Here is a 24548-nt window from a genome sequence, read left to right on the forward strand (position 1 = left end):
GGCCACTTATAGTGAAGTTAGCCAATGGCTGAACTGGGTTGACCAATTGCCCATGCTGTAAACTGTAATAGGTGGAAGAAATAATGTGAATGACATAACAACAGACCAACGGATGAAGTGGACAGGCTGGCAGCCCAAGTAAGTAAGAATATTATATTTATAATTTTAGTAGTATCAAAAGGTGTTGGCTTCTGTCAAACCCAAGAAAGCAATATTCAACATTGGTTCAAAATTATTGGGCTCAGAAACTGCTAGAGTTGTTTTTTCAATAATTCCGGATATACATGCCTGTAGTCAAAATGATTTTTCAATCACCCTCTTCCAAAAAGGTACTTTTAAATCTTGCCTATGCCCCTCTCTGAGACATGCCTCAACCCTTACTAGAAAAATGAAAAACACTCTCCTTTGATTCTTTTCGTGTCCATCTGATTGATGCAAAACAATGTACTGTAATTGACGGTTGCAATTCTATCAGTAATTTTGGTGATCATTTTCCTTTACAAAAACCTTAAATCCCAGTTAAATTCTTCTAATGATATCATTTTGCCATTTTTTATGGATCGTGGCATTAGGACCCATTAAACCCAAAATATACTAATAGAATCTTTCAAAAAGATTAGTTTTAAAATGTTCTCAAAAAATTCTAATGTGTCCTTAGATCAATACCTTACCAAGAATGTTCTACTTTCACCTCACTGAAAAATGAGATTTAAACAATTGAAAAAAGGTTTGGAAAGTAAATGTACTTTCTGCTGATGCCGCTTGTTTTTAAAAAGAAATCAAGCTATAGTAAATGTATAGTATCTATGGTGATTCACAATCATTCTATGAAACTTTTCAATACTTAAAGATAGTTTCTGGTAGTATTTTCCAAAATGAATCTGTACCGTCTTTGGAGCTGGAGGACGTCCTTGGTTTTGGCTTCGGTGGTGGCGCTGGCGAAAGAGCTGTCCGCTTGGGCATCGGTCGAACTGTTTCAACATCGTCATAATCCTCACGGTCTTCACTGGGATGCAAAAAGGTCAACTTTACTACAAGAGACTTACTATCCATGAAAAACTCAGTACACTGGTAGAGCATTCCTCAGCAAGCAACAAACCATCTCCAGAGATAACTCCAGCTGCATCAGGCGGCATAGCTTTATCAGCGAGTATGGCTCCATGAGCAACTGTATTACCATCTGCAAGCATAGATCCATAATCAGGCGTAGCTGTGTAAGGAAGTATGTCTTCATCAATTAATACAGTTTCATCAGCAGGCAATGGTCTGTCTTAGGAACATGAGACTCCCAGCCTCGGTCCTTATATGGAAATGCTCCTTCCCAAGGAACCACACTCATCTAGTTTCACCAATTCAAATTTAAATCCCCTAAAATTACAAATGATTCCCGAATGTATCAGTACAAAAGGGCATTAAAGGGGCCATCGAAGGTAGAAACAAAAAAAGTTATCTTTTCCTAGTCCAGCATCTGTACCAGTCACCAACAATGGGCATTCGAGAATGTTGCCTTGTTTAATGACGCCTGCTAAGGTTTCAAGAGCTACTGTGACATCATTTACCAGTTGACCGCTTTAAGTGAAAAACAATCCGCCTGTCAACTGACCTCCATCCCTGAGACAGTTTCTATCACCCACTGGAGCATCTAGAACATCAGTCATCATAGGGACCTCCTGAATCAACCACCTACATCAGGACTTCATTGCAAGCCACTCTACATGGGCTACCTTCAAACGCAGAATCTCAATCACAGTTCTCTGTATTCGGAAGCACCTTTTGGAAAATAGGGCCAGCCTACATCCCAACCCATCAGGAAGACCAACATTCCAATGAGTTTTCTATGCTTAATAAAGTAATACAAAACTGATTCCAACATTCACAAAAGCCAAATTTGGATTACATTTACTACTATATATAATTAGGATACAAAAAGGTATTGCCTAACAAAAGTGGCCTCATTCATTAAACCATTTATGGTCATAAAACTATGTTTACAGCCCTACATTGTCTTTTTTTCTATGTGACGGTTATGCAGAAAAGGATACCTGCCTGGAGCACAGGGCTTTGCAACAGTATAATTCTCCATCACAAGTGTGCCAAATTATGCTGTAGTAAACACCCCATACGGGAAGAGGAGACAAATAACAAACAGCCTATTTATATATAGGCGGGCAGCCTGCCATTCTGCTATGGGGATGGAGTGAATTACTCCGTCCTCAGGGAGGAGAGGCCACCCACATAATTTTTTAAATGACCGCCAAACAGGCGACCATTTATAAAGACACTGCCAGGATCCGCTGTGCGCTTCGTGTAAATGCATTTTACTGTTTGCTACAGCGCTGCGTCTAAAAAACACTATTCTTTTTTTCTTTTAAAAAAGAAAATCCCAAAACAGCATTTTCCTTTTGAAAAGAAAAAAGTAATGCTTCCCTCACTGTGGGACGCTTCTGCCTATCTATATTGGGTGGGTGGACATGTAGTGATTTCTACGATGGCCTTTGCTCCCTAGGGCCATCAGAGATGTTTGGCCACGGAGTAGACAAAGTAGTATCCTCCGTGGCCAAACTTATGGTCCGTCACAATGAAATTTTGAGGGCGGACCATTATATTGGCGGGGAGGGAACTCCGTCACTATTGCGACTGTGAGCCCTCTCCTCTAATATATAAATCAAACCCAAAGTGTGATTCGCCCTTTGAACTTGTGGTTAATCATATACTTTGATACAGCCTTTCCCGCCGTGGAAATTGACAGAGATTTACTGCAGCCAAGAACTGGAGTATATCATTTCCAGGTTGGAAGGGAAACAGATCATCGTCAAACTAGTTGTAAATGTGAAGGGGAAAATGTTTCTCCACAGAGGAAAATATTTCCACATGGAGAAAACAAATTTGCATTTGCACATCCAACTACATTTCAAGAAGTGGATAATTGTACACTACTTACAAATAAACAATATGTCAGTCATAAAAACGTGACGGGGCCTTCCCAGTAGTATGCTTGGGAACCTTTCACTGGTGCAAGGTTCTGTACATTCTACTGAGGTTGTTAGTGAATTGCAAACAAGTGTAATGTAGATTCACAGTAAGGTGTAAATCTTTGTGCATACTATTCAGTTTTTATGTCCAGCCTGCTCCAGTAGTCTCAACCAGAACCACATAGTCACAATCATCAACTCCTTAATATAATTAACCAAATTAAATTATTCGCGAGTTCTACTAGGTGCTTACCAAGATGACGATGAAATGCTTATTGTACCCGAACCCGTCGAACTTATTCGTGGATGACGCTGGAGGGAGGACAACAAGTCCCTTGCTTCCAATTTTTGCTTCAAGCAATCTACATTAAAAAAAAAAGAAGAATCAATGATGTAATCATTGCAAATAGCCTTTATGCAAACATATATTTGATGTTATGTGTCATGTCTGCTCTCTTAGTCCCCACTAGTTGAACAGGAAAATACTTCAGCAGATGCACTTCTTCCTCTCAAAGACAAGATTAAAAATGTTATATATTGATCTTCTAGGGTAACATCAAGGACTGGGATAGCATTGCACAGATGGGGTATACAACCTTTACCACGCAACTTTTACCACGACCTACCTTTACCACGCAACTTTTACAACGCAGGACCCTTTACCACGCATACCATTACAACGCAGGTATTTACAACGCAGATACCTTTACAACGCATACCATTACAACGTAAGTATTGGTAAGTATATAATTTTATTTAAAATATTTTAGGTTTGGGTTTTGGGTAAATGGGTATTTTTAGGGTTCAGGGTCAGTTTTCAGTTTTCGGGTAAAGGGGTATTTTTAGGGTTCAGGGTTAGTTTTCAGTTTTTGGGTAAAGGGGTATTTTTAGGGTTCAGGGTCAGTTTTCAGTTTTGGGTAAAGGGGTATTTTTAGGTTTCAGGGTCAGTTTTCAGTTTTTGGGGTACAGGGGTATTTTTAGGGTTCAGGGCTGGGTTTGGGTTTTGGGGTACAGGGGTATTTTTAGGTTTCAGGGTTGGGTTTGGGTTTTGGGGTACAGGGGTATTTTTAGGTTTCAGGGCCGGGTTTGGGTTTTGGGGTTCAGGGGTATTTTTAGGTTTCAGGGCTGGGTTTGGGTTTTGGGGTACAGGGGTATTTTTAACATATATATTTAAAAATTAATAAATAAATATTAATATAAATAATTAAAATATTAAATATTAAAATAATAATTTATTAATTAAAAAAATATTATTAATAATTACATTATTTTACCATATTATTTACTTACCTATACTTACGTTGTAATGGTATGCGTTGTAATAGTACCTGCGTTGTAGTGTATTGCGCTGTAAAGGTATTCGTGGTAAAGGGTCCTGCGTTGTAAAAAATGCGTGGTAATGGTCTGCGTGGTAAAAGAACGCGTGGTAACGTCATATATCCCACAGATGGATATTGTCTTGCCCCCCCCCCCCTAGAACGTGTATTTTTACATGCATCACACAGGAATCCAAGCCATAACACACATGGCACTTACCACACCCCCATAATTTGCCCTGAAGCCATTTTCCTGGACACCCCAGTGAAATGCCTTTGCAGAAAATGCTCAAAAGAACATGTGGAATGAATGCACAAAACACCAGTAGCTTGTGGTATTCCTCATTCTGAGCTGTGGAACTCAACTGGTTGTAATGACCAATGCATAATTTGAGCCGTAGGTGAGGTGGGGCCTACAGACACCCATTTTTGGAGGCCGGTGCTTATATTTTATGAATCGACTTTTGCCCTGAAAATAAGAGAGAAAGGCTGAATGGGGGCAGGAAAGAGAAAGAAAAAGACAGAAAAATTGTGACAAAGGGAGAAGGCCGCGATGAATAATATCAAGCAAGAGTGAGATAATGGGGTAGTGAGTGTACGGTGGTGGAGTAAAGAAGCATAGTCTGAAATAAAACAAAACAAAAGACAATCTTGGCACTCCATAACCCTTACATTTGGCAGTGCCAGCGTAGGGCACCTAGAATAAAATTTGGGCCCTGGCACTTTTACAAATTAAGGTAATTACCATATCCAGTGACCATCACACTCTGGGTAACAGTAGTTACACAGAATGCTAATTGCCACCTATTTACCACTAGATTCAGAATTCAGACCTAAATAGTGTTTCCAAACTGGAGATGCTCCAAATATACATCATAACTTTACCCCTAAAGGAGCGGTTTCGCAAAGTCTGACATGCATGCTCCATGATCGCCATTGTCTCTACCGCTAATATGCGGCTTAGGTTATCAACATAGCTGTACAGTTTGAATGTACGACATGGTACAAAAGTGTGATGCAGTTAAAAAATAAAAGTAACTCTGCCATCACTGTCGTCGGAAGACAACCAACTCTACTTTGAGAGATGCTACAGGATAAAGATTCTAATTCAGAGTTTGGCGACGGGTACTCCATTACAAACGTGACGTACATCCTATAACAAGCACAGCATATAAGAGGCAGAGATTTTTTTATATTTCTACAATGATGATCTTATCTTATCTTATCTTAAGTGAAATTTGTGAAGTGCGCTGACACCATAAGTTTCCTGGCGCTGAAAGAAAGAGTGCAGGAATTGCTAAGGCGGATTAATCAATTAGAGTGAAAAGCCGGGTCTTCAAGGCTTTCCTGAAATTCAGTATGGAACAGCTTAACTTGACTGACAAGGGAAGAGGATTCCATAACTTAGGGGCCAAATGGGCGAACCTACGGCCACCAAATTTTTTAAGTTTAACTGCAGGGGCGACCAGCAGGTGGAGATGAGCCGAGCGAAGGTTGCGCACCGGACGGTGCCGCATGATCAGTGTTTTAAGAAACTCAGGGCTAGTGCAATGGAGAGCCTTAAAGGCAAGGCAGCCAATCTTGAAAGCCGCCCTTTGCTCCACTGGCAACCAATGAAGTTTGCGCAATAGTGGCTTTGCTGATTGCCACTTTGGAATTTTATGGATGAGTCTGGCTGCCTGGTTCTGTACAATTTGGAGCCGGCGGAGCAATGATTGTGGGAGTCCATTGTATAGAGCGTTCGAAAAGTCAAGGCGGTTCCAGAGAGATCACAACCTGGACCAATGCCGCGTGCGGTAGTAGGTGGGCTATTTTGCGGATTTGCGGATGATGACAGTATTGAGGATAAGTTTTATTATTATTATTGCTGTTATTGTTATTGTAATCGTTATCACTATTATTGCGTTTTATTATTATTGTTGTTGTTAAAATGTTTGTTATTGTTATTATTATTGTTATTATTATTATTATTGTTATTATTGGGGTATTATTGTTATTGTTATTATTATTGTTGTTAATATTATAAGAGTTATTAGTGTTATTATTATTAGCTTTCTTTATGTTTGGTTTATTTTATTGTTTTGAAAACGAACCCATCAATAGCTTTGCTGGGTATTAACCCGTTCTGTGCTGCCGTCGGCCAACGGCCGTCGGGAGCACTCCCTCCCCAGTGCTGCGAACGGCCAACGGCCGTCGCAGCCCCGCCCACTTAATGGAACACCGGCACCGCTGCGGAATTTCCGCCGCGGTTAAGGCGTTAAAGTTTATGTTTGTAACATTTCCTTCATCATTTCTGATTTTCATTCAATGATTTCATATGTGATTCATGTTTAACCCTTTGAATGCATCGGACGGCCGCAGGCCGTCGTATGTCACGGGTGACGTATGTGTCGGACGTCCGGGAGGCGTCCGATTTGTGCATGCATGAAATTTTCCCGCACTTCGGGAAAATTTCGCTCACATTTAAAGGGTTAAATCAAATGTTTAGACAGAATTCTTTTCATCATGATCTGCTTCAAAAGCACAGTCCCAGCCTCACATCGGTCAGGTGTGCACACTCAAAGGCTAGATGGGTCAAAAAGGCTAGATGGGTCAATTAGATTGGTAACTACACTGGCAAAATAAGTTATTGATCTTTACAAGTCTACAATGAGTAAGTCAGCACAGATAATTTCACTTTGCAATGAATTGGCTATACTCAATTGGAAATGGTTAACTTACCTGTAAGTTCCTAGTCCATGGTACATGGTACCCAGGGCATGTAGGTTAGAGGAGGACCCCAGGTCTTGCAGCAGCAATTGTGCAACCCTGGAGGTCCCCCACGTAAACTAAGGCCCTAGTCCGCCACTGCAGACTGGTAGAGCAGTCGTACACTGCTAGCCCAACTTTGCAAATGAAAGCAATGGCAAAGCCACCACTTCCCACGGACATGTGCGTAAGTCACCCCTCTGGTAGGCCTACCAAGCCCTAAAGCAATCCATTGGGCTCTTGATGATTCCTTCTTTCTTTTTAGGTCTCGCCTAGACGAAAGCAAAAGCGAAGCTTTTGCTGTCTAGGGCGAGACAACTTATGTTCTCACTTTTGGGGGAATGTGGACAGCAGACTGTCACGCGCTTCTCCTGCCGGAGATTTGACCTCGTGGGCGCGCTTTGGTGTCTTGGCTGCTTGTAACGTGCATGGCGGTGCGCGCGCTACACTGACGCATGCGCACATACACAGCCACACGCATACACAGGCACACACACACTGCATACATACACGCACCCCCCCTTAAACAGACGCACGCGCACACAGACAGACGCACGCACGCACAGACACACTTGAACAGACACACGCAGACACACGCGCATACACCCCCACCCTCACCCCCACTCACCGGGCTCCTCTCCTCTTAGGCATGTTCGGCCCTTTCCGATGTTCTTCACGACGGGAGCTGCCGTACCTGGTTGAGCGGGGGCTGGCAGCCGATGTTCTTCACGACGGGACTGGAGCTGCCGGACCTGGTAGAGCGGGGGCTGCCCGCGCATGCGCGGCATTTCTAACCGGGGCCGGGGCTCTCAGAATGAAAGTTAGAAATGCCATGCATGTGCGGGCAGCCCCCGCCCTCCCAGGTCTCGTCACAGAACACATAATACACCCAGTGGATAACGCGTGAGGCCGTTTTACTACCCTAATTTCAACGCTATGTCTAATGCTTTTTTGTTTTCTTTTCGCGGGCAAATGCTTGTTACTAATGTATTTATTTAAATTATAGTGCGTCCGCTCTAACTATCGCGCTTATACATTTATTTTATTAATAGTGCAGGCCTATTTCGCTAGGCCCAAGCAGGTCAACATTATGCCACTAAGGATCTAATTGCGAGGTAATTGGCCTTCCTGCTGCGCATTTTCAGCTAGTATGCTGTGTTTGTGCATTTATGGCTGGGGTGGTCTTTACCCAATCAGTAACGATAATCCCAGGGCGGGGGGGGGGGGGAGGATGGGGAGGGGGCACAACATAGCTGCGTCGCTTCAGCTGAGATGGGCTGTTATGAGCAGTCATCGCGTGCACTGGTGAGATCGAGTTTCCGGGGCTCCTTTTCCCTTAATGAGCTTCGTTACATATTTTAATACTTTTACCCTTTTCAAGTGGGCAGGATGGTTGCACAGAAAGAGACTGCTTTCTGCGGTGCAACTCGTTAACGTAGTTGTGGGACGCACTTAAGGTAAGGCAGCCGCCTTACAGTCAGTGGCGTAGCTAGGCCTTTGGCCGCCGGGGGAGGCCGCTGCGTGTCTAAGAGGGGGTGCTGGCTATTCCCGTGGCCGCCGCCCCTACAATTCGTGCCGCCTGAGGTGGTCCGCCCCCTCCACCCACACTTGCTACGCCACTGCTTACAGTGCTATCAGAATGGTGCAGCTATGAGTGCAAGCCCTGCCTGGAGATTTGCATAAGTATGCCGTAAACTCGCCATAGCATTCCTGCCTCTGGTTTTGCTATCTACTGGAATAACATGGTGTAGCGAGAGAATGGGTAAGAGTCGAGACAATGATCCTCGGCTGCACGAGAATGGCTCTTCCCCCTGCCACTCATTGGCTTGGCAGCAGCCAAGCAGGTGATTTATCAATGGGGTGCATGGCAAACACGCAGCACTGCTATTTCTACTCCTCCACTGAAGAAGAAAAAAACATTTGCAATTCAATAGGTCTCCATTTACACGAGTATAAGCTATTGGCTTTGTAAATAACAATGCCTTTTAGTTATGTTTTAAAAACCAAAAGATAAATAAAAGGCACTGTCATTTACAATGCCAATAGCTCAAACTCATGTAAATGCGAGACCTATTGCGTTGCAAATGCTTGTTAATATATTTCTGTAGTAGGGGATCTCTGTGTATAGTCATAATCTAGTGAATAGTCCCGCCCATGTGCGTGGACCCCGGAGCAATCAAAAATAATCTCTTACAGTGTCAAAAAATGCAGAAATGCATAGACACTTAAGAGAGAATTTAAAGACAGATAATGCAGCCAAAAAGGCTACACTGTCCAGTACTTCAACTAGAAATTCCACCATAAAATCCACAAAACAGCAAAGCCTGTACAGATTTCCCTTGCTTAACAGCAAAATCCCTCAGGAATGATAGAGAGAAGAACCTGGACAGACAAGCCCCATAGGCTGCCATTATGTGGCTTAAATAGGATACTGTGCCTTTAAGGAACCTTCCAGAACCTTCTCCCAGTATCCCAGAATGCATAGCAGGTCCAACTTAGTTTCAGTTCTTTTTTCCGGCTCCTGCAAGCAGGACCCTGGAGCATTGAGCTCTCCCTTTTCAAGGGTTTTGTTGGTGTTTTACACTAAATTCTATTTTTGGTGCTTTTAAAGTACTTTGGTGACTTTCTTCTTGAGTTTCTGCACTCTTTTATTGTCCATAATGCCAGCATTATTTGACAAATGCCCGGAGTGCTCAAGGAAGAAGGCCAAGTCAGACCCCCATGAGGTCTGTATTCTCTGCCTTCCCTCTTCCCACATCCCTGAGGACTGTGTGATCTGCAGAGGCTTCTCTGGAAGGACCCTGAAGGAGAGGAAGAAAATCAGACTTCAGGGACTTGAAGAAAGAAGATTGAAGGCACGAGGTGGGTCAGGAGGGGCTCCTTCTGCCCATGCTGAGGCCTCTGGGGGGCTCCCCAGGGGCAGGAAGTCCAGCCCGCGCCCAAGATCTCCGTCTGGGTCAGTTGCTCTGACCACGACGTCGAGAGGAAGGTCCACGGCCAGTTCCCGGTCTCCCCAGGGCTCTGGGTTGAGAAAACGTCGCCCGTCGACGTCGAGGGACGTGTTCCGGCCGCCGTCGAAGCCGGTGTCAATCTCCTCGTCGTCGCTGTCGGCGTCGAGTGGTCGACATCGGAGGGCCTGGCGTCGGCGCTCGCCGTCGAGGCGACACCGCCGTTCGCCGTCAAGGACATCGTCGTCGAGGGGATCCTCGTCGTCGAGGTCGCCGTCGAGACGGAAGAAGTCTCCGGCGCCGAAGAGGTCGACGTCGAAGCATTCGAAGAGATCGACGTCGAGACGTTCAAAGAGATCGACGTCGAGACGTTCAAAGAGGTCGACGTCGAGATGATCCGAGAGGTCGACGTCGAGACGATCCAAGAGGTCGCCATCGAGACGTGGGAAGAGGTCGCCGTCGAGGCACCATCGCCCGTCATCGAGGTTTCGTGGCTCGTCCATCTGGTCGGGGTTGACGTCGAGACGTAGACACGGTTCGACGTCGAAGAGTGTGAAACGGTCGACGCCGAAGGGCCGCTCGACGTCGAAGGATCCACGGTCGTCGTCTGGGCACCGATCTTCGGTGTCTGGGGGTCATAAGGACAGGCCCAGGACTGTGGGGGGCTCCCCATGGTCCGGACAGGATGGTGGCTCGCCGGGGACGGCGTATTCCGAGGTGTATACCCCGAAGAAGCCCTCTGCGCCTCCTTCGCGGCCTCCTTTGCCGAGGGGTCCGCCTCCGAAGGCTCCGACCCCTCCTCCGTTGCCGGCTCCGCAGGCCCCGCGTCCGGTTACTCCTCCACCCCCGGTTCCGCCGAGGGCGGTGTCGATGCCCAAGTATCCGACGCCACCGAAGAAGACTCCTAGGAAGCCTAGGATTTCTGACCCGGGGAGGCCAACGGAACGTCCGAGACCCAAGAGATCGAGGTCTCGCTCGGGGAGAAGGGACAGATCGAGGAGTGGACGTGGATCTTCATCGAGATCCAGGCATCACCATAAGAGGCGTCGGTCCAGGTCACGTTCTGCTTCTGGGACCCGCTCTTACTCGCCCACGCTGTCTGATTCGCCGGAGACTAGGGTGTCTCCTATAGACGATATTGGCACGTTTCAGGAGGTTCTCCTGCGTGGAGCGGCGAAGTTGGGGATCAAGGTTGAAGCGCCTACGCCTTCGACTTCTGTGATTTTTGAGACATTACACAAAAAACACTTGTCTCGCCCCCTGTTACCTCTGGTGCCGGGGCTCCTTGAGCCGGCTGAACAGCTATTCCTGACGCCGGCAGTGGTGAAGTCTGCGCCTTCCAGGATCCTCAAAAAGTACAGAGCTCCGGACTCGGACCCAGCCTTCTTGAGGAAGGACCCGGTACCGGATTCGGTGATCGTGACGGCGGCCCGAAAGCTTCATGCCACCTCCCCTGCGTCCGCGGTGCCTCCGGACAAGGAGAGCCGCTGGATCGACTCTGCTGGTCGTAAAGCGTGTGGTACGTCCTCCTCTTCAATGAAGGCCGCCAGTGACTCGGCGTTGCTGGGGCGTTACGACCGGGCACTGTGGGACTCGATGGAGCAGTTTGCGGACCTTGTTCCTCGAGACCGCAAAGAGGATTTCATGGAGATCGTCCAGGAGGGGATGCTGGTCTCTAATCAGGCCATCAGCGCCGCGGCGGATATCTCCTTGCTGTCAGCGCACGGCTACTGCCACGGGATTAACCAGAGACGCCATGCTTGGCTCAGGTTGACGTCACTGAAACCGGAAGCACAACAGCGCGTGGCGAATCTCCCGTTTTCCGGAGATACCCTCTTCGGAAAACACGCTGATGACGAGATGGCCAGGATGAAGGCCGAGGCGGAGACCCTGACGGCAGTGGGCTTGGAGAAGCCCAAGGAAAAGAAACCCTTCCGCCAGTTCCAACGACGGTTTGGGTCGCAGGGTCGTGGAAGGGGGCAGTCTGCTGGACAACATCAACAGCAGCAACAACAGCAGCAGTACAGACGGCCCTTCCAGAAACGCCAGGGGGGTAGAGGTAGACAGCAGTCCTCTACCGCGACCAAGGGCCCGGCCGGGTCTCGCCCCTGAGCGGTTACTTCCCCCTCGTCCGTTACCCGCTCCGGTGGGGGGAAGCGTTTAATTTTTTCTGGCAGAGTGGAGAAAAATTACTCAGGACAAGTGGGTGCTGAATATTGTTTGCAATGGATACAGTCTTCGGTTCATCAGCCCTCCTCCATCGATCCCTCCAGTCAGGTCGCAGTACCAACTGCGCGAGCTCCAGGCGGAGGCCGATATCCTGTTAAGGAAAAGGGCTATAGAGGACGTACCTCTGTGTCAAAGAGGAAGAGGTCTTTACTCTCGGTTCTTCCTCGTTCGCAAGAAGGACAAGAACGAGTTCAGGCCCATTCTGGACTTGCGACAGGCAAACAAGTGGATTCGCAGAGAAAAGTTTCGCATGCTGTCGTTGCATCAGATCTATCCCCAGCTGCAACGAGGAGACTGGATGTGTGCAATAGATCTACAGGATGCATACTTCCATGTGCCGATTGCATGCAAACACAGGAAGTTTCTGCGCTTTCAAGTCGGCACCAACCACTATCAGTACACGGTGCTTCCCTTCGGGCTGAAGTCTGCACCCAGGACATTCTCGAAATGCATGGCAGTGGTAGCGGCACACCTGAGGAAGAACAAGGTGTTTGTCTACTCGTACCTGGACGATTGGTTGATCAAGGCCTCCTCCTTCTCGGAAGCTCAAGCACACTTCCAGAAGACGTGCGTTCTTTTGAACAAGCTGGGGTTGCACATCAACATGTCCAAGTCTGTCCCGACTCCGGTCCAGTGCATCCAGTACTTGGGAGCCTCCATCAATACGCTGTCAGCAAGCGTGTCTCCTTCGGAAGAGCGACGTTTATCACTCCTTCGGAAGGCTCAGGCTCTCATGTCCACTCCATCTACGACAGTGAGAACAGTGTCTTCTCTGCTGGGATCGATGGCCTCTTGCATCTTCCTCACGCCTCACGCACGGCTACAGATGAGACCTCTGCAGGAGTGCTTGGAGGATCAGTGGGACCAGAGGAGAGGATCTTGGGATGACAAGATACGGCTGTCTCTACATGCTCTTCAGTCTCTGAAGTGGTGGTGCTCGAAGGAGAATCTCCTCAGAGGGGTTCCCTTCCACAAGGACATTCCCACACAGACCATCGTCACGGATGCGTCTCTCCAAGGCTGGGGAGCGCACTCCGGAGATCTACAAATTCAAGGGACGTGGTCCCCGACGGAGTCCACGTACCACATCAATTTCCTGGAACTCAGAGCTGTTCACCTGGCGCTGAAGGCTTTTCATCCGTCCTTCCAGACCAACTCTCTGCTTGTTCAGACGGACAACACGACAACGATGTATTACCTCAACAAGCAGGGGGGCTCGAGATCACGCACTCTGTCGCAGGAGGCGCAGGCGATCTGGCACTGGCTTCTGGCTCGAGGACTGTCGATAACAGCTACCCATCTGCCGGGTGTGCAGAATGTTCAGGCAGACGAGCTGAGCAGACTCATTCAGGAAAACCACGAATGGGTCATAAACGACGAAGTACTAGGAGAAGTCTTCGCACGGTGGGGAACTCCAGAAGTAGATCTGTTCGCCACCGCCGAAAACAGAAAATGCCGAGGCTTCGCCTCCAGGTACTACCAGCCGGGGACGCTGGGGAACGCATTATGGATCAACTGGTCGAACGGCTTTCTGTACGCTTTTCCACCAATTCCCCTGATTCCGGCGGTTCTCATCAAGCTGTCCCAGTCCAGGGCGAGAATGATTCTGATTGCCCCGGAATGGCCCAGACAGTGGTGGTTCACGGACCTGCTTCACCGATCTCTCCTTCCTCACATGAAGCTGCCGTGCAGGCCGGACCTTCTCACGAAGTTCGGGGGGCGGATGGTGCACCCCAACCTCTCGTCTTTGAGTTTGGCGGCATGGCTCCTGAAATAGTGCAATATGGCCATCTGAATCTCCCAGAGGATTGCATGGACATACTGAAGGAGGCTAAGCGACCTTCCACTAGGACTTCTTATGCTTACAAGTGGAAGAGGTTTTGCATCTGGTGCAAGTCTAAGAACTATGACCCTACGACGTGCAAGGAAGATGTCATCCTTCCATATCTACTGCATCTGGCGCAGTCTGGCCTTAATGTCCATTCCATTAAGGTTCATCTGGCTGCTTTGACTGCCTACAGGAAAGGCCCTTCACAGACTTCCTTCTTCCAGATCCCTGTGATCAAGGATTTCTTGGAAGGCTTGAAGAAAGTATTCCCTCCTGTCAGGCTTCCTTCGCCTTCGTGGGACCTGAATGTGGTGCTGTCCAGATTGATGAAGGAGCCTTTTGAACCCATTCATAAGGCTTCGTTGCAGCACCTGTCCTGGAAGGCGGCGTTCCTCGTGGCCATTACATCGGCCCGCAGGGTGAGTGAGATTCAGGCATTGTGTTGCCAGGAACCTTATACTGTATTTCATAATGCTAAGGTTGTTATGCGTACTCACCCTAAGTTTCTTCCCAAGGTTGTTTCTGATTTTCATATCAACCAGACTATCACTTTGCCTACGTTCTTTCAGAATCCTTCATCTCCGGCGGAAAGGTCTTTACATTCCCTGGATGTGAGGAGGGTGCTGAAGTTTTATCTTGATAAGACTAAAGATATTCGTAGGTCAGACCAATTGTTCATCAATTATGGCTCAGTCAGGACGGGTCTTGCTACCTCTAAACAGTCCATCTCGAGGTGGATTGTGTCCTGCATACAGTTGTGTTACTACAAAGCTAATAAGACCTTAGGGGGCAAACCTAAGGCTCATTCCACCAGGGGCAAAGCTGCTACGACAGCTATGCTTCGTAATGTTCCCATTGCAGAGATCTGCAGGGCGGCCACTTGGAAGTCGGTCCATACCTTTGCTAAGCATTACTGCCTGGACACTGATGCCAGGGCAGACGCTCAGGTTGGGCAGGCTTCGCTGCGGAATCTGTTCGCACAATAGTGGCGTAATTGTTATTCTCCACCGCCGCTTGTTGTGGGGATGGGCTTGCCATTCTATTCACTAGATTATGACTATACACAGAGATCCCCTACTACAGAAGGAGTAGTTTCTGTCCTGTAACTCCAGTTCTGTAGTAGGGGTATCTCTGTTATAGTCATAAGCGCCCTCCCGCCTCCCCGGTGGAGAGTTATTCATGTTCATAATGCTACAGGTCTGGCGTTTTTTACGCCTTCAAAAAGAACTGAAACTAAGTTGGACCTGCTATGCATTCTGGGATACTGGGAGAAGGTTCTGGAAGGTTCCTTAAAGGCACAGTATCCTATTTAAGCCACATAATGGCAGCCTATGGGGCTTGTCTGTCCAGGTTCTTCTCTCTATCATTCCTGAGGGATTTTGCTGTTAAGCAAGGGAAATCTGTACAGGCTTTGCTGTTTTGTGGATTTTATGGTGGAATTTCTAGTTGAAGTACTGGACAGTGTAGCCTTTTTGGCTGCATTATCTGTCTTTAAATTCTCTCTTAAGTGTCTATGCATTTCTGCATTTTTTGACACTGTAAGAGATTATTTTTGATTGCTCCGGGGTCCACACACATGGGCGGGACTATTCACTAGATTATGACTATAACAGAGATACCCCTACTACAGAACTGGAGTTACAGGACAGAAACTACTCCTTTCTCAACTCCAATCCCTTATGCCAACGCATTTCAAATGCCAGCTGAGACCACTGTGTCATTTAAGTTTAGATCGCCCATGTGCAAAAACCAAATAAAACTACACCCATAGATGTAGTTACCTCGACTTTGCGTTATATCGTGGTACCTGGAGTGAAACGAGATTTATTTAAAACACCATTAGAATCTAACAGACAAGGCACTGTTTGGTCACTTACACCTGAATTGTTTTAAGTTTAAGTCGGTATATTGCGAAATTAATATTTGGCGGTTGCAAAATTGAGCTAAAGTGTATGATGTGAATAAGCTCAATGGCTTGTAACTGATCCTATAGCATGAAGAAATGTATACAAATTTCATGCATGCTTCACAGAACTTTACAATAGTACATGCACAGGATTGTTGGTAAATTGTGTGCTCTGTAACTAATATATGTAGCGCTTGAAGGATGAAATTGGAAAAGCGCATTTTGTATCATTTCCAGCCCTGAGGAAGCCGGTGGGTGACCTTAACCACGGCGAAACGTGTTGGCATAAGGGATTGGAGTTGAGAAAATATATTAAAAAGAAAGAAGGAATCAATAAGAGCCCAATGGATTGCTTTATGTTTTTGTAAAAATTACTGTTTGATACAGATTATGATAAGTGGTGTGCTGCAAACATTTCTTGACATTTTGTGCTCAATCTTAGGATTGCATATAGAGAGAAGTAGGGTGTTCTCTTCTCCCATTTGGTTAGTAAGCACCCAAGAGAATTACATTTAAGGTCCACAAATGAGTGTATTCCCATATGAGCACCAGGAATCTCCTTAACACCCAACATTAGAGACTACCAAGCCCTAAAGGCAGAATGCAACATATGAGACAGGTAGGACATGTACTTTACATGTCCTGACAGTAAAACATGATAAATAACCGTTTTTACTGTAGAAAGACTTGCTCGCCCAATGGGCATGATTGCACGCTGACCCCTCAGCTGATCTAACTCTTGAACAGTGCGACCAAAGTGGGCAATCCAAGGTATCAAACAACATAATATATTAAGACTGACTTGTATCTCAAGTCAAAATTAATGTAACTTGCTGCAATGTGCAGCTTTAGCAAAACTGCCACTTTGTTGCCTTTAAAACTCTTGTGCTTTCCCGGGCACACAAGGAGCCTGCTCCACAAGACAGCTTTCTGCCCTTTTTGAGAGATGTGGTAATGACTCTCAGGACAGAGAACAATGAGGGATTGCAGGACAGGGAGGGGTCACCTCCCTCCTACATGAAGCTACTTGGGTGTTAGCCCCAAAAGGCAGGCTTCAAAGGTGAAGCCACCTTTGAAGGGCAAATGTGTAGCACAAAGGTGGAGAACTGACCCATTGTTGCAGTAGACAGTCTTGCATGGGAGACAGAGAGAGAAACCAGTTGCCATATAGTTTCCCCAGAGGTGTGTACTCCCGAGGTAGCCACACCCAGGGGATGGGCTAGTGAGGTCAGAACACCAAGAAAGGGATCTCACCACCTTGGGAGTGGGCAGAATGATACTTCCTGGGATAGCCAGATGCCACACTCTACTGGAAGTGGTTACCGGGTGGCAGGGGCGTAACACAGGCCCCCGCACCCACCACGGTGCGGGTGGCCCTAAGCTCTAGGGGCCCCCCTGGGCACTGCACTCTGGCCAGAGAGCTCCTGATTGAGCCTGTGCTGGGTGGGAGGGAATCTGGTACCCCATTGAATACTAACTTCATCCTGCCCTGAGGGCACTTTCCAAGCATATTGTGGGCTCCCCTGGTACCCAGACCTCAGCTCTAAACCAACTTGAAAGAAAGAACGAAGTAGGGCCAGCAAAGGGAGGCTGCACTGTCAAAGACTGCACCTTCTGCACCTAGTGGCTAGCGAAGGAAGGGGCTGTTCCTGCTGTTTCCTGCTCAAGGAGAAATTGCCTCCACAGCCCAGTCAACCCAAGAGAACTCCAAGGGCCAGCTGAATGGTCTCTTGTTCACAGCACAGGGACATAACACCTGAAGAAGTCTGCTGGGGAAACTTGGTGGCCCAAAGTCTTCAAGCCGCTTCCACTGCCATTGTGCAGCATCGAGGACCAAGATCCAGCGCACAGAGTTGCACCCGAGAACCCTGAGCCAGGGAGTGCCGTTGGATAGTTTCTGAGAAGCAGAATTATCAACTCAGGAAGGATTGGCCTGTGACAGCGACAACAAGTGACTGGTAGTCCAGTGACGACTGGTCTTAGTCCAGACCACAGGGCACTTTGTGGGACGTCGACCCTGCAACCAGGAAACCCTCACCATCTTTGTGGACCAAAGAATCCCTGCAGTAAGACCCCTGTTGAGCACATTGCCTTCAGAGCATCCTTAGAGCATCTTCAGCATCCTTAATCCCTTGAATCAGGACCACTCCATAGAAATCCATGGCTACGCGGATAAAGTGCCTGGACCTGCTGAAGGACTGCTTCTTCAGTGAAGGTAACTGTTCTTGAGGATCTTGCTGGTCTCCCTTACTAGCTCCCTGCTGGAGCTGGTCGCCCCAAGTACTTCTAACCAACCGCATTAATCAACCGCATTGAGACTTACTTACTTTTTCTTTGATAAAGTTTCTAAATGATGAATCTGTTGACTTTGCCAAGGTTTGTTCATGGTTGATTGAAATTGCATTGATTTATTATTGCTTTTAAAATCTATCTATCTGGAATCTCTGGTGCATGTTTTTCATTCTAGTGGCTAAAATCTTATAAAAAGACAGTCTATTTGTATAAATTGGTGTCAGATTTTTTTGAGATTTGTGTTGATTTTTTCTTCAATTGTTTTAGTGCTGATTAAATGCTTAACGTGTTCTTCTGTGCAAGCCTTGCTACGCAGTGCCATACCTACCCAGGTTTGAGCTGAGAGTTTTACAGACAAAACCGACTGAACCTAAAGGGGTTGGTAAGTGTATTACACGGTGAGGTTGCACAACCACACCACATAATTCACCCCATTTCCTCATACCATGCAATTTACAAATACATAAATGTAATAAGAATTCAAGCATACATTAAATGGTAAATTGACAATGTTAATTTAAAAAATCTACATTTTAGCAGTTATTCTTAGAGCAAGATATAACTACACCATAAGAAACCAATGACACAAAATGTTGAAGACAACGTGACTATAAATTGCTTCACTATGTATTGTATTTTTACCTCATTCAAGCTGTAGGTTTATGTAACATTAGTTAGTTTCTGACTTTACAGAATTCTTATCATATGTTTTATTTGAGGCTGAGAGTGTAGCTTTACATTTAACATTATTAAACTCTCTATGAAAGCTGTTCACGTTATCTACATTTCACTTTTATCTAATTATCAGAATGATATAATGTCCACTTGATCTTCTGTCTACCAATATCCATTTAAAAGAAGTTAACATCTAAATTCAAAGGAACAGCCACCCACCTTCCTCAATATAAAACAGTATAGTAAATAAACCACAAAGTGCAGGGCCTAAATTATTGCACATTTTTCCTAGGGGTAATATCATTGACATATTTAATACTTATTCTTCAATGGTTGTTCACAGCTGCTATTGCCTGTATTGTGGTCTAGTAGATAAACAAACGAGAAGTGACAGGCTAGAGGTATGGTTATAGCGATGAATATGAAACATTTACTGATTTTGATGAATAAGATCAAAGAATTACATACTTATTCCTAATCCTCCAAGCTTGGTATCTGAGACTGGTGTATAAGATGATATACCCACAGTATTAAACTCTCGGTTATGTACAAACAGCTATGAGATTTCGTCCCCTTTGTGGATCTTTATTCAAGATCTAAGAAATTGTATCAATCTCTTTTAAATACTTAAATTCTCTTTAATAAAAATTATCTTGACACACTCAGACTAATAGTGTGGATATATTGAAGTATTTTTCATACATACCTATTTTCTTCTCATTTGCAGGTTGCACCATGACCATAACACCTTTGCCCTTCGTAAATCTTGTTAAATCCACTACTGGTGGTCGCGCGGGTTTCGGTGGTCTCGGTCCCAACTGTTTTGGGTTCGGTAATACCTTTCGTGGAGGGACATCCGTTTTTTTGCAAGGTGAAAGTCTTAAAGGCTTTGGTGGCAGATGCTCTTTGCTTGGACACCTTTTTATCTCATTTCCCCCATTGGGATTTTGTGCGAGCTTCGTTATTAGATTCTGGTGAAAGTCCACTGGCCTTGTGGTGTAGGAGTTGCCAGTCTCTTGGGTAGTAGTACTATTATAATTTTTTTCCCCAAATGTGTTTTGTCGCCCAATTTGGAAAAGAGGTCTTTTCACGCTGGTTTCATTAGGAGATCGGTCACCATTAAACCTTTTTGTGGCATCCACTTTCAGTTTTGGATTGTTTATGTTTGACCCAATCTGTCCACCTGCCAGTTCCTTCAGATTTGGGGATGAGAGTTCTTTCGTTAACTCTCTCCAGGCTGCCACTGGGTACATTGGTGAGTAGGGATTCTCAGGTTCTATCTTTTTAGGTAAAATGGCTGGTTTGGGCTTATTTGCTGGTATGGCTGGTTTAGTTGCAACAGGTGGCTTAAATCTCCCCACATCATTTTCTGGGGGTTTTGTGTGAAATTTAGCCATTAAACTTTTAAAATCACCTTTTTCTTCCTGTAAATCAAAGAGCAAACATTTAGAAGAGATCACAGGGATATAGTTATTTCCATTAGCATTAATTGAAACATTTAACAGTATTTTCTATACTAAACAAGTGCAACAGCAATATTATTAATAGAAGGAACACTCAACAATCACAAAGTATTGGATACAAATGCAAAATCTTAAAGCTTTATTCATGGACTTTGCCCTATAAGAAGCATCAATGAATCCGGATCTGTGGGGTGGGAGGGGACACGAGCCAGATGGAAGTACACAGAGCGTAGAAACATAAAAGTTCCTCCTAAACACAATTGAGCTTGAATGCCTACTAGACGCTTTGAACATACTTATGTGTATGTTAGGAGCAGCAGATAGAAAGACAATGGAGGCTGTTTCTCATGATTGGAAAATAAAGAAACCACTCACACAACGTGAAGTTTAACAATCAATTTGGACTTTACTTGCTTAAAAAGAAACTGAAAATAATCTAGCAACTCCTACTTAACAGTTTATTTACAGTTATGCAACATTAATAGAAACTGTTAAATCTGCTTTTCATCTCATTTGTAGAATTAGGGGTACATTACGATCGCGAGCCCTGAGTAGGAGGGAACGTCTGCATGTGCTGCGGCGTTCCCTCCTGTGCAATTAGGATGTGACCGCCACCCTGGCGGTCACATCCTCTATTTTTAACATTGCGGCGGGTGCGGCTTCAAGCTGCACCCGCCGCAATGTTAAAAACGCATGCATTGCATTTACATGCAGAAAGCGGCAGGCGCCGCGCGGTGCCTGCTGCTTTCTGCATGTAAATGCAGGGGGGTACCATAGGTACCCCCCATGTGCACCCCCCACCTCCCTTCACCCAGGGGGCCCACAACGGGCCCCCGAAGTGAAGATCCATATGCTTTTCCACGGCGGAGAACCCGCTGCGGAAAAGCAAATCTTCTACACCATCCTAATATGTCTGGCGGTGTCTGAGAGACACCGCCACCATATTAGAGCTTTTCTGCCGCGGTTGTAAGCCGACCGTGGCAGAAAAGCGGCGGACTGAAACCAAGACCCACCAGCCATCCTAATTTGGCGGTGGGTCTTTGGTGGGTCCACAGCGGATTTTCCGCATCCTCCGGGCCGGCGGTGGCTTCCGCCGGCACAGAGGATACGGAAAATCCGCAATCCTAATAGACCCCTTAGTGTGCTAAATCTACCAAATCAAAGAGCACACCTGGAAAGATTTCTGTAGCCCCAGGTGGATTTTGTTTATCACAAGGGGAAAACAACAGGTGTCTCTCGCTCTTTGCAATGATGAGTTAGGCTCATCTGGATTTAGAGGTTATGATTTAAACAACCCAGCAAGAGAATTACTTAGCTGCAGAGTCTATTTAGAGAAGCTTGGAGCCCTACCCTCATCCTCGAAAGGAATAAATACAGGAAACAGTATTATAATAATAATGTATTTATTATGTATAATCAGCATTACACACATTGTGTATTAGAATGATGAAAAATATTACTGTATTGTCAACAGCCATAATATAAAATAAGATGATTAGAAAAATCCAAAGCATTTTATCCCATATCCCAATTTGATCTAAACCATAACTAATGTACTCACTACTCACTTGCATACCTGTAGAATGCTCCAAGACATGGATAACATCTCTTTGATATTTTCAGGTACCATTTATAACTTATTGTCTAACAATTCAGCTATCGATAAGGGAAGAGGAGTAGATATGAAGTATCTTGTAACTACATCACATTCTGAAAAATACCTTACTTAGAGACACTTCTGAAAAGGCAAACAATTGTATCAAAACATACTTTCTTCAAAATAAGCTCTGTGTCGGGCCATACGGCCATGTAATGTTGGTCACTACATGTAGTTCTATGGGCAGATAAAAGAATAGAAGTTTCCTCTTCCTTGCTTTTCTGTTATTTTCATTAGTGTGATTAATATCAGCCTACTTGTAAAATAATGTGGCAATCTTGCAGACTGTTAGTTCTTATCACCGGATCACTGAAATAATATCGAGGGACAGAATATCGACCATCAAAAATATCGTTGACAAAATATCGACAGTCAAAATATCGAGTTTCTATCTACAAACAGGTAAGTACAAAAATATCGAGTTAAAAATATCGTTTACAAAAATATAGTTGTAAAAAATATCGTATTTACTAAAAACAGTGTTAAATTAAATTAATATTAATAATTAATTACTAAAATATACTTAAAATTACTTAAATTAACTTATAATAATTAAATAATTAATGAAAGTTAAATAAATATTTTTTTATTTCATATTTATTAAAACATATATATATAGTAACAAAATATAATAAAATAATACCCAAAAACTGAAAACTGACCCTGAACCCTAAAAATACCCCTTTACCCAAAAACCCAAAACTGACCCTGAACCCTAAAAATACCCCTTTACCCAAAAACTGAAAACTGACCCTGAACCCTAAAAATACCCCTTTACCCAAAAACTGAAAACTGACCCTAAACCCTAAAAATACCCCTTTACCCACAAACTGAAAACTGACCCTGAACCCTAAAAATACCCCTTTACCCAAAAACTGAAAACTGACCCTGAACCCTAAAAATACCCCTTTACCCAAAAACCCAAAACTGACCCTGAACCCTAAAAATACCCCTTTACCCAAAAACCCAAAACTGACCCTGAACCCTAACAATAAAAACGAATTTTTTTACTATCTATATTATATACTTACATATTTTCACTTTCTATATTATTTACAGTCGATATTACTTCACTTACCTTAAAAACGATATTTTGGCTGTCTATATTCTGTCCTGTCGATATTTTGTCCAAACGATATTTTTGACTCGATATTCTGTCCAAACGATATTTTGGAGTCGATATTATGTCTGTGCACCCTTATCACCATTCAAAATAAATAATTTTCTAGGTACTAAGCATTACACAACCATAGCCTAAAGATTTAGGGCTTGATTCTGAGTTGGTCTGTCTGACCACCGTGGTTGCATCAGCATCCGATTAACTGCCGCCGACCAAGCAGTCTGACTGCTATATTATGAGGCTGGCAGATTGCTGTTCGAATGACCTCCGGAGCACTGCCAACACAGCAGCCTGTTGAAGCCTGCCGCAGCGTCGGTTGGGTGAAAGTAGCTACCATGGGGTGGTACAACAAACTTTCACTGCTGTCTACATTACAAGTTGGCTTTCTATGAGCTGACTGTGGCATTGGGACTGCTGGCTTTGAGTTGTCGGAAATTAAAGATTTGGAGTGCATACATTTAATTTTTTCTCCTACTATCTCCAACATAGACCCCTTCCTCCAGAGCCCCCATTAACAGCAGAATCTTGACTCAGAAGAAAACGACCCTTTTGATGCAAAAAAACAAGTAAGTCTGTTTTGTACCTTATACCCATTGACTAGGCTGGGCACATATGGTCCAGACTCCAGAAAGTCGGTAGTGGTTATTTTTTCATATGTGTCATGTATTTGTGTATATTCGATACTTGTGCAGTCACAATATACATACATGCATTGCCAAATATTTAAAAAATTCACCGCTGTCAAAAAGACCGCTGCCAGCCCATCAGAAACATCGTAATAAGGCAGGTGGGAGACTGCTGCCGCGGCAGTCTTCCTTGGACTGCCGATGCGGCGGAATGGCTGTCAGACCACCAAACTCGTAATCAGGCCCCTTGTGTGTTCATTGTTTGGTCATGCAATTAGGCCGTATTTCTATGTAACGTGCATTTGCCATCAGAAAAGCCATGCTACATACGTATTTACTGTGGATCAGTAGTAGAATGGTAGTCACACATTTGTTTACAGATTGACCTTAAAAGGTATATGTACACCTAATGCTAAAGCTGAAGGTCATATTAAGTAGTACCTCTTTTACCTTTTTAGTGTACTACCTCCAGATTTTGCACCGGACTGTCAGAATGTTATAACCTCCTATTACATTCCTCTGGCAAAGCATCAAAATATTTTGCCAATACAAATGGTCCGACCGTGGGTGGCTCTACCTACTGCCTTAAATTGCTCATGGAAGTACCAGCCATATCCCTATGCATTACATAACATATTTCACCAAGTCATGGAGAAGGATACATCCTTTAGATTGATATGTTCCAAAAAATACCATTGAAACATTTGATTTTGAAGACGACTAGTCACTGATATTGTTAAAAGAAAAACAAGATGGATTCCTCATCTC

At 44.9% G+C, this 24548-nt stretch overlaps 1 protein-coding gene across 1 annotated transcript in view; it reads right to left on the reverse strand.

Moving 5' to 3' along the window:
• The window catches only part of LOC144799365 (uncharacterized), a 129713-nt gene that overhangs the window by 38174 nt on the left and 66991 nt on the right, over nucleotides 1–24548 (reverse strand). Inside the window, exons 2-4 of the mRNA XM_078670632.1 lie at nucleotides 19621–20338; nucleotides 3226–3334; nucleotides 888–1006 (exon numbers count right to left, since the gene is read on the reverse strand). Coding sequence (XP_078526758.1) covers nucleotides 888–1006; nucleotides 3226–3334; nucleotides 19621–20338 — 946 coding nt within the window. The remainder of the gene's footprint in view (nucleotides 1–887; nucleotides 1007–3225; nucleotides 3335–19620; nucleotides 20339–24548) is intronic.

The sequence above is a fragment of the Lissotriton helveticus genome, chromosome 12 (assembly GCF_964261635.1).
Source record: "Lissotriton helveticus chromosome 12, aLisHel1.1, whole genome shotgun sequence".
Taxonomy (NCBI): domain Eukaryota; kingdom Metazoa; phylum Chordata; class Amphibia; order Caudata; family Salamandridae; genus Lissotriton; species Lissotriton helveticus.